This window comes from Pagrus pagrus (assembly GCF_965226575.1).
Source record: "Pagrus pagrus genome assembly, contig: HAP1_SCAFFOLD_51, whole genome shotgun sequence".
NCBI classification, from domain to species: Eukaryota; Metazoa; Chordata; class Actinopteri; order Spariformes; family Sparidae; genus Pagrus; species Pagrus pagrus.
In genome coordinates, this window is record NW_028175412.1 from 358,331 (window position 1) to 376,811 (window position 18,481).

At 39.8% G+C, this 18,481-nt stretch overlaps 1 protein-coding gene across 2 annotated transcripts; it reads right to left on the reverse strand.

Moving 5' to 3' along the window:
- Positions 1 to 7,871: 7,871 nt before the first annotated feature.
- Positions 7,872 to 10,169, reverse strand: LOC311253828 (uncharacterized protein). Of its 2 annotated transcripts, none has more exons than XR_014621944.1 (2): positions 9,378 to 10,169; positions 7,872 to 9,072 (listed from the first exon to the last, which is right to left on the reverse strand). XR_014621944.1 is itself a non-coding variant. In XM_084384308.1 (2 exons), the coding sequence occupies exons 1-2, from the start codon at positions 9,528 to 9,530 to the stop codon at positions 8,545 to 8,547; spliced, it is 624 nt and encodes a 207-aa protein (XP_084240434.1). In that variant the 5' UTR covers positions 9,531 to 10,169; the 3' UTR covers positions 7,872 to 8,544. The 2 variants fall into 2 exon arrangements, 1 of the variants encoding a protein (XP_084240434.1); XM_084384308.1 differs by having other exon boundaries at positions 9,435 to 10,169.
- Between the last annotated feature and the right edge of the window lie 8,312 nt (positions 10,170 to 18,481).

Consider the following 18,481-nt stretch of genomic DNA (forward strand, 5'->3'; position numbering starts at 1 on the left):
GTGCTTCCCCCGCCCCCCCTCTCAGAAAATAGTTCCGACGTCCATGAAGCCGGTGAATCAGATCAATAGAACGTTTTTTTTCTGGTTATCATCTATTGATATTCGGTACGCTACAGTTGTGGTGTCAGAATTTAATGTATTTTATGTACACAAGCAGGAAAGCTGGTGCCGCGGCCCGGCAGAGAATTAATGCTCATTTGCTCATTTATTTGCTCAAACTTGGAGCTATATGTGATCATAATGATGATGATGATGAGAAAAGAAAACACATTAACTAAAGTTACAGCCTAAACTGAGATTCGAACACACACTAGCGGCAGATTCTGCTTTCTGAGGGAGCTGCTCTACCAGGGGAGCTATACGTCAGTCATAACACACACCAGCGTCTGGACATACGTGCTGCTGTCGTGTCTTCAACCTAAAAGCTGATCTTTATAAATTTTTTCGTTGAGTAAAAATCCTCTCTGAATTATGGAACTGATAAGAATAATTTCTTAAATGCTTGTATGGACGTAGAAAATTCTGTAGGCTGTGCGTAATTGTTTCTGCCTCCGCTTATTAGCCATGGCTGCAGCGAGCGAGCAAGCGAAATCACAACCTCAGATGTCTTTAGGGTATCAGATATTTTTATTGGCTATTCTTATATTTAAGCAACATCCAGTCAGGCCGTGATATATGCTCACGGGGGCGGACTGGGACAATAATTCAGGTCGGCAATTTTACCAGTAAACAAATGTTCCTTAAAAAACGACTAATGTAGTTTAGCTCTACTGTAAAACAAAGAAAGCACAAGTGATTATCCAAGGTCACCCAGATAACTGAGGTGTCCCACCGCTGTGAAACAATCAGTCTGAATCAATCTGATACGGTTTAGCAGTCCCCCTCTCCATTCACTCTACCTGTAGCCTAAAACAGCGCCACTCTCCATTGCAGCTACATTGTGGTCAAATGTGGAATTGTCCCAAAATCGTTTCAGCTGCAATTCAGTACTATGCTTCCACCTAGTGGCTACAGTTGTCACTGACATTTCACGCGTTGCGTGAATCTCGCTCCCCGCGAGTGAAATGGCCACTTTGAAGTAGTACCTACTGTATGTATTTCTATAGTATTTGTACTGTGTGCTGTGTATTTCTACTGTGATGTGTATTTCTACTGTGATCTATATTTGTACTGTGTATTTCCACTGTGATGTGTATTTCTACAGTGTATTTGGACTTTATGATGTGTATTTCTACAATGTATTTCTACTGTCTGCTATGTATTTCTAGTGTATTTCTACTGTGTGCTGTGTATTTCTACTGTGTATTTCTACTGTGTGCTGTGTATTTCTACTGTGTATTTCTCTTGTCTGCTCTGTATTTCTACTGTGTATTTTGACTGTGTGCTATGTATTTCTAGTGTATTTGCACTGTGTGCTGTGTATTTCTACTGTGTATTTCTATTGTGATGTGTATTTCTACTGTGATTTCTATTTCTCTGTGTATGTCTATTGTCTCCTCCTTTTTTCTACTGTGTATTTTGACTGTGTGCTATGTATTTCTTGTGTATTTGCAGTGTGTGCTGTGTATTTCTTCTGTGTTTCTACAGTGATGTGTATTTCTACTGTGTATTTCTATTGTGATGTGTATTTCTACTGTGATGTGCATTTCTATTGTGTATTTCTATTGTGATGTGTATTTCTACTGTGATGTGTATTTCCACTGTGTATTTCTATTGTCTGCTGTGTATTTCTACTGTGTATTTCTATTGTGATGTGTATTTCCACTGTATATTTCGACTGTGTCTTATGTATTTCTAGTGTATTTGTACTGTGTGCTGTGTATTTCTACTGTGTATTTCTACTGTGACGTGTATTTCCACTGTGTATTTCTATTGTCTGCTCTGCATTACTACTGTGATGTGTATTTCTACTGTGTATTTCTATTGTCTGCTCTGTATTTCTACTGTGTATTTCTATTGTGCTGTGTATTTCTACTGTGTATTTCTATTGTGATATGTATTTCTACTGTGTATTTCTATTGTCTGCTCTGTATTTCTACTGTGTATATTGACTGTGTGCTATGTATTTCTATAGTATTTGTACTGTGTGCTGTGTATTTCTACTGTGATGTGTATTTCTACTGTGATCTATATTTCTACTGTGTATTTCCACTGTGATGTGTATTTCTACTGTGTATTTCTACAGTGTATTTGGACTTTATGATGTGTATTTCTACAATGTATTTCTACCGTCTGCTATGTATTTCTAGTGTATTCCTACTGTGTGCTGTGTATTTCTACTGTGTATTTCTCTTGTCTGCTCTGTATTTCTACTGTGTGCTGTGTATTTCTACTGTGTATTTCTCTTGTCTGCTCTGTATTTCTACTGTGTATTTCAACTGTGTGCTATGTATTTCTAGTGTATTTGCACTGTGTGCTGTGTATTTCTACTGTGTATTTTGACTGTGTGCTGTGTATTTCTACTGTGCATTTCTATTGTGATGTGTATTTCTACTGCGTATTTCTATTGTCTGCTCTTCATTTCTAAAGTGTATTTCGACTCTGTGCTGTGTATTTCTACTGTGTATTTCTACTGTGTATTTTGACTGTGTGGTATTTCTAGTGTATTTGCACTGTGTGCTGTGTATTTCTACTGTGATGTGTATTTCTACTGTGATGTGTATTTCTACTGTGTATTTCTAGTGTCTGCTCTGTATTTCCACTGTGTTTTTATATTGTGATGTGTATTTCTACTGTGATGTTTATGTCTGCTGTGTATTTTTATTGTCTGCTCTGTATTTCTAAAGTGTATTTCGACTGTGTGCTGTGTACTTCCACTGTGTGATGTTTATTTCTACTGTGCATTTCTACTGTGATAAGTATTTCTACTGTGCATTTCTATTGTCTGCTCTGTATTTCGACTGAGTATTTCTATTGTGAGGAGTTATTCTGCTGTGATGTGTAATTCTACTGTATATTTATACTGTGTGCTGTGTATTTCCACTGTGTATTTCTACAGTTTTCTGTATATTTCTACTTTGTTATGTGTATTTGTACTGTGTGCTCTGTGCACTGTACAGTAGCATAAGCTGTATTTGACTGCAAAAAGGTTTCTCAAGCAAGTTTCCTAGCCTGGACTGGCTACTATTGTTCTGAAATGCTAAAAATTGACATAAGCCAGTTTTCACCCTCAATGAATTAAAGATCAGGTAAAACCTTGTTTGTCATGAAATAGATCCACATTCAACCAGTTCAGGCAAGGAAACTTCAGTGAAAGACCTTTTTTCAGTCAAATACAGCTTATGCTACACTGTAAACCCGAACGTGATCTATATTTGTACTGTGTATTTCCACTGTGATGTGTATTTCTACAGTGTATTTGGACTTTATGATGTGTATTTCTACAATGTATTTCTACTGTCTGCTATGTATTTCTAGTGTATTTCTACTGTGTGCTGTGTATTTCTACTGTGTATTTCTACTGTGTGCTGTGTATTTCTACTGTGTATTTCTCTTGTCTGCTCTGTATTTCTACTGTGTATTTTGACTGTGTGCTATGTATTTCTAGTGTATTTGCACTGTGTGCTGTGTATTTCTACTGTGTATTTCTATTGTGATGTGTATTTCTACTGTGATTTCTATTTCTCTGTGTATGTCTATTGTCTCCTCCTTTTTTCTACTGTGTATTTTGACTGTGTGCTATGTATTTCTTGTGTATTTGCAGTGTGTGCTGTGTATTTCTTCTGTGTTTCTACAGTGATGTGTATTTCTACTGTGTATTTCTATTGTGATGTGTATTTCTACTGTGATGTGCATTTCTACTGTGTATTTCTATTGTGATGTGTATTTCTACTGTGATGTGTATTTCCACTGTGTATTTCTATTGTCTGCTGTGTATTTCTACTGTGTATTTCTATTGTGATGTGTATTTCCACTGTATATTTCGACTGTGTCTTATGTATTTCTAGTGTATTTGTACTGTGTGCTGTGTATTTCTACTGTGTATTTCTACTGTGACGTGTATTTCCACTGTGTATTTCTATTGTCTGCTCTGCATTACTACTGTGATGTGTATTTCTACTGTGTATTTCTATTGTCTGCTCTGTATTTCTACTGTGTATTTCTATTGTGCTGTGTATTTCTACTGTGTATTTCTATTGTGATATGTATTTCTACTGTGTATTTCTATTGTCTGCTCTGTATTTCTACTGTGTATATTGACTGTGTGCTATGTATTTCTATAGTATTTGTACTGTGTGCTGTGTATTTCTACTGTGATGTGTATTTCTACTGTGATCTATATTTCTACTGTGTATTTCCACTGTGATGTGTATTTCTACTGTGTATTTCTACAGTGTATTTGGACTTTATGATGTGTATTTCTACAATGTATTTCTACCGTCTGCTATGTATTTCTAGTGTATTCCTACTGTGTGCTGTGTATTTCTACTGTGTATTTCTCTTGTCTGCTCTGTATTTCTACTGTGTGCTGTGTATTTCTACTGTGTATTTCTCTTGTCTGCTCTGTATTTCTACTGTGTATTTCAACTGTGTGCTATGTATTTCTAGTGTATTTGCACTGTGTGCTGTGTATTTCTACTGTGTATTTTGACTGTGTGCTGTGTATTTCTACTGTGCATTTCTATTGTGATGTGTATTTCTACTGCGTATTTCTATTGTCTGCTCTTCATTTCTAAAGTGTATTTCGACTCTGTGCTGTGTATTTCTACTGTGTATTTCTACTGTGTATTTTGACTGTGTGGTATTTCTAGTGTATTTGCACTGTGTGCTGTGTATTTCTACTGTGATGTGTATTTCTACTGTGATGTGTATTTCTACTGTGTATTTCTAGTGTCTGCTCTGTATTTCCACTGTGTTTTTATATTGTGATGTGTATTTCTACTGTGATGTTTATGTCTGCTGTGTATTTTTATTGTCTGCTCTGTATTTCTAAAGTGTATTTCGACTGTGTGCTGTGTACTTCCACTGTGTGATGTTTATTTCTACTGTGCATTTCTACTGTGATAAGTATTTCTACTGTGCATTTCTATTGTCTGCTCTGTATTTCGACTGAGTATTTCTATTGTGAGGAGTTATTCTGCTGTGATGTGTAATTCTACTGTATATTTATACTGTGTGCTGTGTATTTCCACTGTGTATTTCTACAGTTTTCTGTATATTTCTACTTTGTTATGTGTATTTGTACTGTGTGCTCTGTGCACTGTACAGTAGCATAAGCTGTATTTGACTGCAAAAAGGTTTCTCAAGCAAGTTTCCTAGCCTGGACTGGCTACTATTGTTCTGAAATGCTAAAAATTGACATAAGCCAGTTTTCACCCTCAATGAATTAAAGATCAGGTAAAACCTTGTTTGTCATGAAATAGATCCACATTCAACCAGTTCAGGCAAGGAAACTTCAGTGAAAGACCTTTTTTCAGTCAAATACAGCTTATGCTACACTGTAAACCCGAACGTTCAAATTAATTAAATAGATTAAGTACTGCATACTCAAAGTTTTAAAAAAGTTCTACTAACTTAATTATGTCAAGTTTGTGTAACATGTTCTTTCTTTTTGAGTAATTTATACTAATAATGTTTGATTAAATTGAAATATTTCTTTATTAAGTAAGCATAAATTAAAAACACAACTTAAGTACAAGTTAATAGAATTAAGGCCTACATATAAGAATGGTAAAGTCTTCTTATTTCTATTATTTCAAATAGGTGGAATTTAATAATAGGCCTTGTACATGCTAAAATGCAATAAAAGGGGGGGAGCACCGAAGACAGGCAGCACGGAGGACTGCAGAAAGTTGGACCTACGTGGCAACAGTCAGCCTCACTGGACTTACTGTAAGTTTTGAATGTTCATATATTGTTAATATACTAACATTTAGTTGTATTTTGGGTGCGTGTCGAAAAAAATAGCAGAAATGGCGGGTCCCTATTTTTTATGTGCTTTGCCACGCTTCCAGAAGGAAACATTGTGCTAGCAAGCCTAGCAGGTGTTCAGTTGTGTGTTACCTGTTTTAATGAGGCAGTTTAAAATGTTGGATACTTGTCCTAGAGGAGGTTGCAGGGCCGGCTCTTGGCATAGGGGGTATAGGCAGTCGACTAGAGCATAAAACAAAGTGTTTTAATCTTTATAAAATGTAATTTAATCCCCCCCTCTCATGTCTCATGGTGCAACCAACCCCGCTGTGCCCGCAGTCACACACACAGCAGAGGTGTGTGCAGTGAGATTGTTTTCAAGCCGTTTTCTTGTTAGAAATGCCAGCCCCACATAGCAAGCGGGTCAGGGCCAGATCCGGCATCAAGCCGGCACCTCTGGCCTACATCTGGCATGGCAATAGTATGTTAGCCAGATGTGGGCCAGGTCTGGCAGTGATGGCACCGTTTATGAAATGGCATGCCAAATGTGGGCCAATTGTGGTTAGGTGTATGTGGCCCAGGTCTGTACAGTAGCAGACAGGTCTGGGCCAGATCTGGCATCAAGCCGGCACTTCTGGCCTATTTCTGACCTGGTAAATAGTATGTTAGCCAGGTGTGGGCCAGGTCTGGCAATGATGGCACCGTTTATGTAATGGCATGCCAAATGTGGGCCATTTGTGGTTAGTTGTATGTGGCCCAGATACGTAGCAGACAGGTCTGGGCCAGATCTGGCATCAAGCCGGCACTTCTTGTCTATTTCTGACAAGGCAAATAGTATGTTAACCAGATGTGGGCCAAGTCTGGCAATGATGATACCGTTTATGTGATGGTACGCGATACATGGGCCAATTGTGTGTGAGTTTATTAGACCCTAGAGTGACTTTGACTAGGGTCAAAGGGGACTATTTAAGGTTAAAAAAAAAAGAGACAGGTTTTACACATTTGAATTGTTTTTTTTTTAAGTATATTTTTGGGGCTTTTATGCCTTTAATTGATAGGACAGTTCAGAGAGTGACAGGAAATGGGAGGCAGAGAGGGGGAATGACAGGCAGGATAGGGCCGCTGAATGTGGGATTCGAACCAGGGCCGCCTGCTCTACACATGGGGCGGGTGCTCTACCAACTGAACTAAACACCGCCCCAACACATTTGAATTTTAAAAAGGCAGGACAGTCCCTTTTCTTTAATAAATGATCAAAGCTTTGTCCGAGAAGGCTGAAATCCTGACATGGCCTCTGCAGTTTGTAAAGTCCCCAGCCCATACAACCTTCAGAAACTTGAAAGGTCATCCTGGTGCATGTGAGGTCTTCAAATAAACCCCTTTATTTTTATAAATTTTCACATTCTAAAAGACTTAAAGAGCATATTGCAGGTTAGACCCCCCCCCTTAAACCAATGCTTAGAAATATAATGTAGGAACAAGTTTTTCTTAAAATTATATTTATAAATATAAATTTATAAATAAGACTTCCGTTTTTGGGAGAAAATTTTACTTCCGCATCGAAAAACCCTTAACGGAAGTGACGTAGGCAGAGGGAGAGCGGTCGGTTTGAACAATAGGAAAACAATGGATTGTGGTGCTGGTTCTGACCCCGAGGGAACTTTACATGTGTATAATTACAAATACGACAGACCACAACCGTATAACTAGGAGTCCATTATGCACATTAGAGAGCAGAGAGACACCAGGAGGAGAATTGATGGCCAGAGGAGAGAGAAATTGAGCTGTGGTGTCAGGACAGTCAGTGCAGAGTTGGTCAGAGACTGGTGGCTTAGCTTACTGTATACGCATTAGCTACGGATATGCTTACATCACAACATCGTACAGATTACTACCATGTATCATGCAATAAAAAAACTAGTATTGATTATCTAATACATGTCGGAGTACTGATACTTACCAATGACAGAATATATAGAATATTTAGATTGACTACAGTAACATTATGACACAAGTTTGGTGAGAGAACATACATTTTATTAAAAACTGACTCATGAAAGTCATGACGTCAATTCTTCCCCTCAACAGCCAGCAGATGTCACTATTTTGACTGTATCGAATGCTTCGAAGCAGTGCATCATTTTCCAGGCAACTTTGTCAAAGTGGTTCAGTGCTTCAGAAAGCTTCGGTTTCACCACCACTAGGCAAAAGTTGCAATGATGGCTAAGGTGACCCATTCAATGGGTAAAATAATAATAAATAAAAGTCAGATAGCCAGCTTTACAGTGTCACATTTCATTGATTAATTTGGTGTTCCTGTTCAACCACTAGATGGCAACACCAGACATAAAATATTCATACTATTCAGTATTTTTTGTATAGCTAGGCTATTTAAATGTCTCAAATACAATAAATTTGGTTCCACAATAAAACACACATTAACAGATACATTGTCATCTAATAGTTTGCCCATGAAATCACATTTAGCACAGTCTACAATTTATAGCCATCATGGATGCCATAGCGATAATCAAATCAAATTACACTATCATCAAAACTGTAATTAATCAAAATTTTCCAGAACATATTCAGTTTATATTTGGCTGGCAATATGCAATCAATACAACTATTTACAATTCAACATTTGGAGAGTACAACATAACACAACTCACCATTTAAGAACACACTCACTCATCACTTGTATTGGAATTTAGCTCGCCTCTCTTTCAAGCAAGCAAAGCGATCAATCACCCTCTCATTGAAATCAGGCATGTTCCTGACAAGTTCCCTCTCCATGGAAAGCAGGCCCAATGCATTCAGACGTTCCTGTCCCATTGTATTTCTCAGGAATGTCTTGAACCTCTTTAAGGTGGAGAAACACCTCTCAGCTTCAGCTGTTGTCATTGGAGTGATTATGAGGATGTTCAACAGCGCCACAGTCTCAGAGAAGGTTTCCTGGAGGTTGTAGCTCTGTAGAACCTGGTACAGAGCCAGTGCACTGCAGGAGCCCCTGAAGTCTGGACTTTCGTAGATGAGAGAAAGCTCAGTCCTGAGCCTCTCCTTGTGTAGCATGGGGTATGCCCTCATGGTGGTATTCAGAGCCTCTTCAGGGAATGTTTTCAGATGCCGGTCAAACAGCTCTGCCTCTAGCAGCACGGCACTCACAAGGTAGCTGGTGAAGGAGAACCTGTCTTTGGCATGGCCCAGGATTGTTTCACAGATCTGTTAAAATGATAAAAATGTATAGTCAGTAACACACAATTGTAAAAAAAAAAATTCTACTGGTGTTGGCATGAATGTGGCCATGATCTACTGTATCTACTGTCTCACAGTTCCAAAGTATGCATTTTATTATTCATGCAGACTTATTACTGTATCCTTGTGTGAGTATAATGGACAAGTAATGGGTGAGTAAAACAAATGACTACCATCCATTACTGAATTACTGAAAAAGAGATTGTGACTTTATCACTTGGTTCCAACACTTGAGTATGCCTACATCATTGGTCAGTAGTGAATGCAGATACCTCTTTTGACAGCCTCTGCTACTCTTGTTCATAAGGCTCTCCTTGATCTTGTGGTACCTGGTGCTTCTTGCTGCTGCTGTTGAGAGGAGCTTTGGTCCCTGAAGGGAGACAGATCAAAAGTGTGAGAATATGATGACAGTATGTCAATGCCATTATCAATAATTACTCTCTTTAAAAAAAACAGTAATACTAGTAAGTAATAAAAAATTGCCGCGAAACTCTTTCATTCACCAATATTTTGTTATGATACGCTAGTGCTATTCCCCTCTGAGTCCGGGGGTTAGCGGTTATCAACACCCGGGGTCTGTAGGTTGACCTACTGACCTCTGACCTGGACGATATCATCTCCGACCGCTGCCCGGCTCATTCTGATAATAATCATTCCGCTTCGGCATTCGGGTCCATTTTTAGTGCAACTAGCCAGAGCTTTAGTAAGTCTAGGTTGCGGAGAGGAAGCTGAACTTCGTCCAGCTGCTCATTTTGTTCAGACAAGTCGGACACACGCAGAAACGAACCGTAGCATTAGCGATAGCAACAAGGCGCGCCGCAGTCGGAGATGACATCATCCAGATCAGAGGTTAGTAGGTCAACCTACAGACCAACAGCTAACCCCGGACTCAGAGGGGAATAGCAGTAGCGTATCATAACAAAATATTGGTGAAATTAACGAATTTTGCGGCAGATAATGTGTTATTTAGAGGCTACATTGCACTGCCCTGTGTACTTGCATTATACAGATATACGCGGCTCTCAGCTGGATCTAATTTCGTTGGAACGACTTGTAATGACACCAAAGTTATCTGGGTGACTAAATGATCGTATTTTATGCTAGAAATAAGGTCCAGATTGTAAAAAACGGTTATTATCCATTAATAATCAAAAGAAATATACCATCTGACCCATTTAAAAAAAAAAAAAACAGTGTTATGAGTATGAAAAGCCTCAGAGTTATCAATGTCCTGTATCAAATCATGAATGCTGGCAGTGAATATGCCAACAGCTTCCTCCTTGTTGATCTTCTGGAGGGATCTGGAAAGGGGAGCCGCAGCAGACGAGGACAGGACAGTGCTGCACTCAGTGTCGCACTCTCAGAGAATCCATGAGGAGCCAAAAATGCTGACAGACATGAAAGACATATGTGAAAGGCAGAAGATTACAGTACATAAATAACACAAGATATACAAACTGAAATACAAGTTATGATACTTTTTCATCAGAAATCACAAGAAGACCCTTACCTGCTTTATTTTTGCACAAGTTCCCTCCTGCGTCTCAATGTTTCTTTCCGTTGGAGTTACTTACTTCAGTTTCTCCACAACAGGCTGAGCAGTTAGTAAATAGAGACATAAGCTGGCTTTGGCACACAATGAACTTGTCAGTAGCCCTGAAAAAAGAAAATTACCTATTAATTTGCACCATGACACATCTTGGGCTGTGCCTGGAAAGCTAGGATAATAAGAGGTCAATCTTTATACAAATATGTAACTTAATACATTCAATGGTTGGTTTACTACATATACCCTTGTCCAACCTGCAATCCCATACAACAGCTCTGTCACAGAATGTGTTCAAGTGTGTTAAAAATGGAGGTCAGATAGTGTTGGAGTTGTACCGCCTGTATGCATATAGATAGCATATATAACTCGAAAAATTGTATTTCCTGCGAAAATACAGCGTGAATGCTGACGGCTGAAGTGATTTCGGAAATCTGCTGAATGTGCTGGAAAACACTTGCCTAATGCATAAAAAATGCATACAACTATGAGAATGAATGGTCAAGAATTTGCAGAAAAAGCTGTCTTTTTTCAAAAGCTGAAAAGTCAAAGGCGGAAAAGTAATAGGTTCAAAGAGCTTAAAAAGCTGAACATTTTGATAATTGGATGGTTTCTCTAGCTGAACATGAAGCTGAATATTTGAAAAGGATGAAAAGGCTGAAAAGCTGAAAAGTAATAGGCTGAAAGAGCTTAAAAAGCTGAACAGTTTGACAGCCAAACAGTTTCTGTAGCTGCATATGCTGGAGCAATAGCAGAACCAAAGTTGAAAATGTCCCCAAAAGAATGAATGGGAAAACACCTCCCAAACTCCTGCAGGTTTAGAAAAAAGTGTAATGGTTATGGCCAAAATATGTATACAGTGAGTAACAGGAGACATTGCTGAACCATGTGATGTCTTTTTTATTTCTGTAAAGTGAAAAATGAGGGAGCCAGAGCGAGAGACAAAACCGGTACCGTCTGCTCCACTCCAGAAATTTAGGCTCAAAGTTAACACTGCAGCTTATGGGGGAGTTGCTGGAGTGCTTGTCGCTCGAGGGCTTCTACAGCCAAAAGTTTAAGTCCTACATCTGAAATAAGAACATCACCTGAAAGCCAACAAGATTTCCTACATTTCTATGTATATATTGTCTATGTGAAGTAAAAGCTGTGGGACGCAAATCAAGATGAAGAGAGTTTTTTCTCAAGTTTTTGCAGCTGCTCTCCACTCTAGCGATGATGTCACCCACTCTAGCTCACGCAAATGTTATAAAACAAGACTTACAAGTGGCTGTTCACGTTCAGCTGAGTCTCTGTCTGATCCGTTACTGTCTCCTGCCGGGGCGGCAGCACCAGCAGCTGCTGACAGACAGCGGTCCGGATGAGGCTGTCGGCACCGAAGGCACCGCACCGCACCGGGGGTTGGAGGGGAGAGGGGGGCGGGGGGTCGCACAGTTCTTGCTTCGGAATCCCAGTTGAACTCCATCAGATCGCTGGAGTGATAATCCTCTGGTTTAAACTGAGCGACACACAACCGAGTTTTTCGTAGCTGACGCAGAGGTCAAGCCCCGTCTCTTCAGCTGCACAACACGCACCCAGGCACGGAAGATAGCACCGTTTTTTTTCTGGTGGACCGGTGGACTCGATGTCGTGACAGGCTGGAGTTTGTGAAACCACCACAAACTGAATAATTTACCATGTCCATGATAACGCAATCCAAACCTGCTGTAAACACACTGACTCACGATAAGACGACCGCTCTGACAAATAGCCATCTGCTCCCACACTAAGCTATGGCAGCTGCTAGCATACAACTCCCTCTTGTGACGTAATATGACGCGATGTTGGAAAAAAAAAAGAGAGAGAGACAGAGAGAGTTTTTAGGCGCTGTGCTCACTTTTTCGGTTAAATTTGTGCTCTTGTGTCTTGAAAAAACATTTCAAATCCTCACTCAACTTTTCAAATGGTATTTTTCACACATTACATTTATTTTGTAAACCAGTATAACCTGCAATATGAAAAATCCTTAGGCACACTTGTATTGGGGGGTCAACCACCGTGCAAAATTTAGGGTCTCTAGGGTCAAAGGGGGCCATTTAAGGCCAAAAAAGACATGTAAAACTGTTTAACAAAAATATCAAAACTTTATTCTAAATGAATACGATTTGAGTATGTTGCTCAGCTAAAATTGTAATACAAGAACATTTTGGTCCCATAATTGGAGCGTTCTTCGCTTTCCTAGTGGCCAGCAGTTGTGAGCTTTTGGAATAGATAACAAGTTTCAAGTCATTCAGTTTGTTGGAATGGTGAGCCTCATTTGGTTTAAAAATGTGAAAGTTTGAAGGCCCGCCTACCAAAAAGTAGATGTTTAATCAAAGCCAAACCAATGCTTATCTACTCATCTGGGGCTACAGAACAACATATCAAAAGCTCAGACTTCCACGACCTCTATAAAAAAAATGCTATAAATTTGTCAGTATGTCAGAGGGTGTAACACCCTTGGGTTTTTGAAAAGGACCTTTTTTCTAAATGACTTATATTTTGCTTTCGTATTCTTGTGTAGGGGCCCCAAGACAACCTCCATGCAAATTTTGGGGTCTCTAAGGTGAAAGGGGGCTGCATGGCAGCCAAAGAGACAGGGGGTATTAAAGGTGAAAAAACAGGATTGAAGGGATTTAGCCAGATTTTTATGTTGCTCACTTATAAGTGTCATACAAAAATATTTTTGTCCCATAATGATTAGAGCTTTCTAAAGCTACTTAGCTTTCCTATTCAAAACACTCTGTACACATTCAGGATGACAAACTCTGTTATTCCTCTTAATCTGCACACAAATGCACCAGTCTGCTTCGAGTCGGATTATGCTGACCACTGGGGCATACCTTTTATGCAAGAGTGTTACTGTTCTGTGCATGTTTAAAATACTTTTATTAAAACATGTTACTGTATATCCTACTGTATAGCCTCCCCTTTCACCCCCTCCATGCCCCCGGCTTTACTGTGCGGTCCCGGCCGGTGGAGCCCCCGCTGCACCATCCACCGGGCCGCCGGTAATGCTCCACTGTCACACCAACTGGGGTAAAAGTCCTCGCAGACATTTCATGGGACACATAAATAATCAAAGTGCACGTGCAGCTAGTGGAAACGAGCCAGGAAAGAGCATGCATGACAGCGTGACGTGAGCATTTCCTCAGAATGATTGACATGTTGGAGGACAAATAAGATGATCCACCCGGGGTGCTGCATTTGCAATGTTATAAAAGGTTGGCCACCAGAAAAATATCTATGACCCAGTAGGATTACAACCTATATGGACAAGCAAGTTAATTTTTTTGCTGGAAATCCAATATGGCCACCACAATATTAGCCCCTGTATAATTGAGGTGAATAGGGCAAAAATTTAAACTAAGAGATATATCCATGAAACTTCACAGGTTGATCACTGACATGAATAAGAACATCCTTTGTATTGGAGGTTTCCATGAATATATATTTAAATATGCAAATAGGGCATTATTTGATTACATTTGCCTTAGCCTAACCCTAACACTGTAAAGTAACTCGGATTAATGGGTAGTCGGACTTTTGGGTGGTCGGACTGACGTATGCTCCCCCAATTCTGTATGGAGGCAATTTCCCGAGCAGCATCAGAAATCTCTCTAGTGAGAGGGAGAAGACAGACTTCAAAGCTAAGGCTGTTAAGAGAGGACTCAGGGTGGGGGAGGGGATGCCACCATAGGATGCCACTCAACAGGCTTAGAAACTGACCTTCAGTGTCACTACAATGAGCTGCCAGAGCTAAAATATCAGTCTTTCCTAAATATTGTCTCAATATTCAGCCTTCCATGATAAGTCATTTCTTACAAGTTACAAAATTTAATAGAAAAGAAAAATTCTAATTGTATTTTTTATTTTATTTTCAATAGTAATTTAAATATACATATCTGGTATAAAATATGTGAAAATCCCTATTAAAGATAAACAGCATTTAAAAAGTTCAGACTTGTGCTGCTCTGTATCTCAGATTGAATAAGTGCCATACTACATGCTCCTCTGAAAGTTCACAGTCAGGTCAGGTGCAAGTCAGGGTGGGGGAGGGGAGCTTTCAATGCACCTGCACCTCCAAACTCCCTCCAAAAACACTGCTGCGTTCAAGGCAGGCAGGAATTACTGATTTCCTGGAACTGAATAAATAATGATTATTAATACATGTTTAACTTCTTAATCCCTTTATGATTTGAAATTATTTGAAGATAAAAAAATATTTTAACTCATTTTTACTAATCAAAACCATCCCATGGCTTGCATGACTGAGAATATTAAGATTATTTCATTTTTAATAGGCAGTTTTCGTAGTATTCACTCTGCTTAAAACTATATTTGAAGTAATTATTTAATATGGGAGTAATTACCTCAATCTGTAGTATTTTTGCATTGAAACATTTGATAAAAGTTTCCTTTCAATTTGAGGCCATAACAGTAGTGAAGTTTCCCACTGCCTGTGAATGCAATCGGAGAAGCGGATCGTGCAGAGAAGTTGACTGAGGACTGGAGGTATGTTTGCGATACTATTTTTTTTAAATTAATTTTTGCATGTTATCTTGTCGACATTCAAATTACCCCATTTACTAAATGTTTGAAACCTTAATTACTATCGTCTATTGTATCCTCGTAGCATGAAGTCCGCGAATAAAGCCAAGCCGTATTAGGTCGATTGTAAAGTTACAAAATACATAAATTACGAGATTGAAACAAACAGTGAAAGTGATTCAGATTTTAATGATTAACATCTGTGATAGACTGCCATGAGCTGTTCTGATGGCACAATCCTTTGTGCATATGGTGGCATGCAAGGTTAGCCACAACCACTAGCCACAGCTGTAGTCACCATGGATTTTATTTCAACCAGTATGTAACAAATTACATTTCCATGCTCAACGCTTTTTTTTTTAATGTCGACTTACTCGATTGTGATTTTATACAAAGACGTATTGAAAATGTCAAGATTAAACTCTGCAGGGGACGTCAGCGCCGTTTTGGGAGGAACGCGCATAGTCAAAAATGACCTCCTAGTGTTTACCAAACCACACCTTGACCTTGTTGGAAAGCGTCATGAGGTCAAAGAAAGATGTGAATGAGAATTCAAAAGGACTGAACTGTCTGCGGTGCTCAGAGAATCCGACTACACTATGTCTTCGGGTGTTATTGACATGGTCTGCGAAGGAACAGAAGCACATGGCTAATTCATATGCAAAATAATGTCATCAGACTGTTCGGACCTTCTCTTGAATTATAAACTGTAATTATAAACTTGAGAGGCAGAAGAAACTTTCCTGGAGAAATATACTTAACCATGGGCGAAACTTTAGTTTCAGAAGTGGGGGGGACACAAGTAGGAACGGCAAATTTGTGTACGCATAGCGCGTGTTGTGTTCTGTAACGCTGTTACGTTGGAGTGTCACTAGATGGCACCACTGAATAAGACAGGACTATGTATGTAGGTGAAGAGAAGAAGAAGGAGCTGTTGTTATGAAGCTGTACTTCCTGCTGAAGATGTTGAGTAAAGTCCCTTGAGCTTACAAGTTGGTTTTCATTCTTCACTACACCACAGTGCGCTCGATTTCTGCCTGCGTAGAGCTTAAATCATGCCATTTCTATTTAACCCTAGCCTACTATTTTGTCATTAGCCATACTGCCAGTGGCGGAGCGTGGGTCTCAGCACAGAGAGGGAGGAGCATTCTCGATGGGCCCTTGTGATAGTTATTTAAACATTGCATTTATTCCATTATTTAAACATGCTAGTCACACTAAATATTTCTGCAGAAGACAATGCCACAGATCACCCCCTCTGACACACACACACACACACACACAGGTCACTGTCTGAGTCAGTGGCTACCATGTCTAAGCCATGTAGCTACCATGTTAATTGTAGACTGTCTGTGTCCATTTAATGTTTGTGTTGTACCAAAGACATGGTAGCTACTGACTCAGCCAGACATCAACCTGCTTGAGCTTTCAGCACCATAGACAGTGTTGGTCACAGACTGACAGTCAGACACAAATCAACTCAACTCAGTAACCAATCACACAAGCAGCTCCATGGCTCCATGTTGTCCCTGTGTGATGTTCAGGACAGGTGAGGACAGTCTGAGGACAGAGAGCTCTGAGGTTGAAGTTTATAATTATGAAATGCACCGTGAGACTGTGACAGGTCTGTACGTCTTGACCACATGTCAGCTGTTCAGCTGTAGTAGAGGAAACTCCGCTGTTCTCAGCTCCACCGCAAGGAGCGCTTTTATTTTTATTTTTATTTATTTTTTTAATTTAGCTCCGGTAGCGACCCGGCTGAAATGCATGAGGATGCGCGGATCCGGTGTATTTATCAAGGCTTGGTCATCCTGCTGAGGCACCGGGTTGGTTTGAGCTGCGTTCATGAAGCCAGTCTTTAATCTCGCGTCTCCAACTTGTTCAGAACGCTGCTGCCCGATTTTTAACAGGCACGTCCAGGTGTGAACACATTACCCCTGTGCTGTCGTCACTCCACTGGCTTCCAGTTCGTTTTAGAATTGATTTTAAACTTTTATTGTTTGTTTTTTACTCCATTAATGGCCTGGCTCCCTCCTACCTGTCAGAGATTTTAACTGTCCGCGATCATGGCAGTGCCCTCCGTTCTTCCGGCCAGCTCCTGTTAGAGGTACCAAGGTCAAGACTTAAACAGTGGGGCGATCGTTCTTTTGCTGTCACAGCTCCCAGGCTGTGGAACAGACTGCCCCCTGACATTCGCACCACTACTGACCTCAGCCTTTTTAAATCGAAGCTGAAGACACACTTTTTTAGATTGGCATTTAACTCTGACTAGGGTAGTCCTGCTCTTAGGTGTACTTATTTTGCCTGTTTTTTACTTAATGCACTTTTAGAGGGCCTTTAACACCCTGCAGCACTAGTAGTACTTTCTTGTGTTTTCTTGCAGCACTGTAGCACTTTCCTGTGTTTTTTATGTATTGCTTTTATGTATTATTTTATTGTTTTGATGTAAAGCACTTTGGGTACCGTCTGGCTATTGTAAAGTGCTATACAAATAAAATGTGATTGATTGATTGATTGATTAAGTTAGAGGCTACTTTCAAACTCGTTACTCACTGGTCGTCAGCGTTTTAGCGATCGTACAGCCTGAGGCCAGTATACAACAGGTAACGGTGTTGTTGTCTCTTTTCACCTCCTCTCTTCCTTGTGTGATCAGTGCGCTGCATACACGTTTTAAACAGAGATGGCTAAGCGCCTGGTTTAACATATTAGTTAGCTAACGTTAGCTACAATAGTGTATAGAGTAAAGTTAGAAATACCAGTAATGACTAATCAACTCACATTTTCTTTCTTCCTTTTTAGTCCCGTTCCAAATAAGGACTTTAAGTTGAGCTGTCGGCTCCTTTTCATCTTTTTGCTGCTGTGCCGCGTCCTGTCTGTGTCTTTGATTGAGCACGTAGTGTGAGGGGGGCTTCCGAGCGGTCAGTTTACGCAGGGTTTCTTGTTGTTTTGCAATTACAGCCTGTGCCTACTGTTAGTTTTCAAAGTGTAAAAAGTGGGGGGGACAAAAACATGATTTTGAAAAGTGGGGCGGACATGTCCCCCCTGTCCCCAGTGGAAATTGCGCCCTTGTCTTCATAGCAAACAAGTTTTTACCTGGAATTTAATTCATTAAGGGTGAAAACTGGCTTATGTCAAAAATGAGCCTTTCAGAGCGAGAGGAGCCTATTTTTGTCTAAGCTGCATTTCACTGAAAAAAGGTCTTTCAAAGAAGTTTTCTAGCCTGAACAGGTTGAATTTGGATCTTCTTCATGGCAAAGGAGTTTT

What these genes read in the sequence shown, in the direction of transcription:
- LOC311253828 (XM_084384308.1), bottom strand. Translation starts at nt 9,530, where the DNA reads ATGGCATTGACATACTGTCATCATATTCTCACACTTTTGATCTGTCTC. An exon ending in GCAGCAGCAAGAAGCACCAG is followed by an intron (nt 9,073 to 9,434) that starts GTACCACAAGAT and finishes TCATTTTAACAG; the next exon opens with ATCTGTGAAACAATCCTGGG.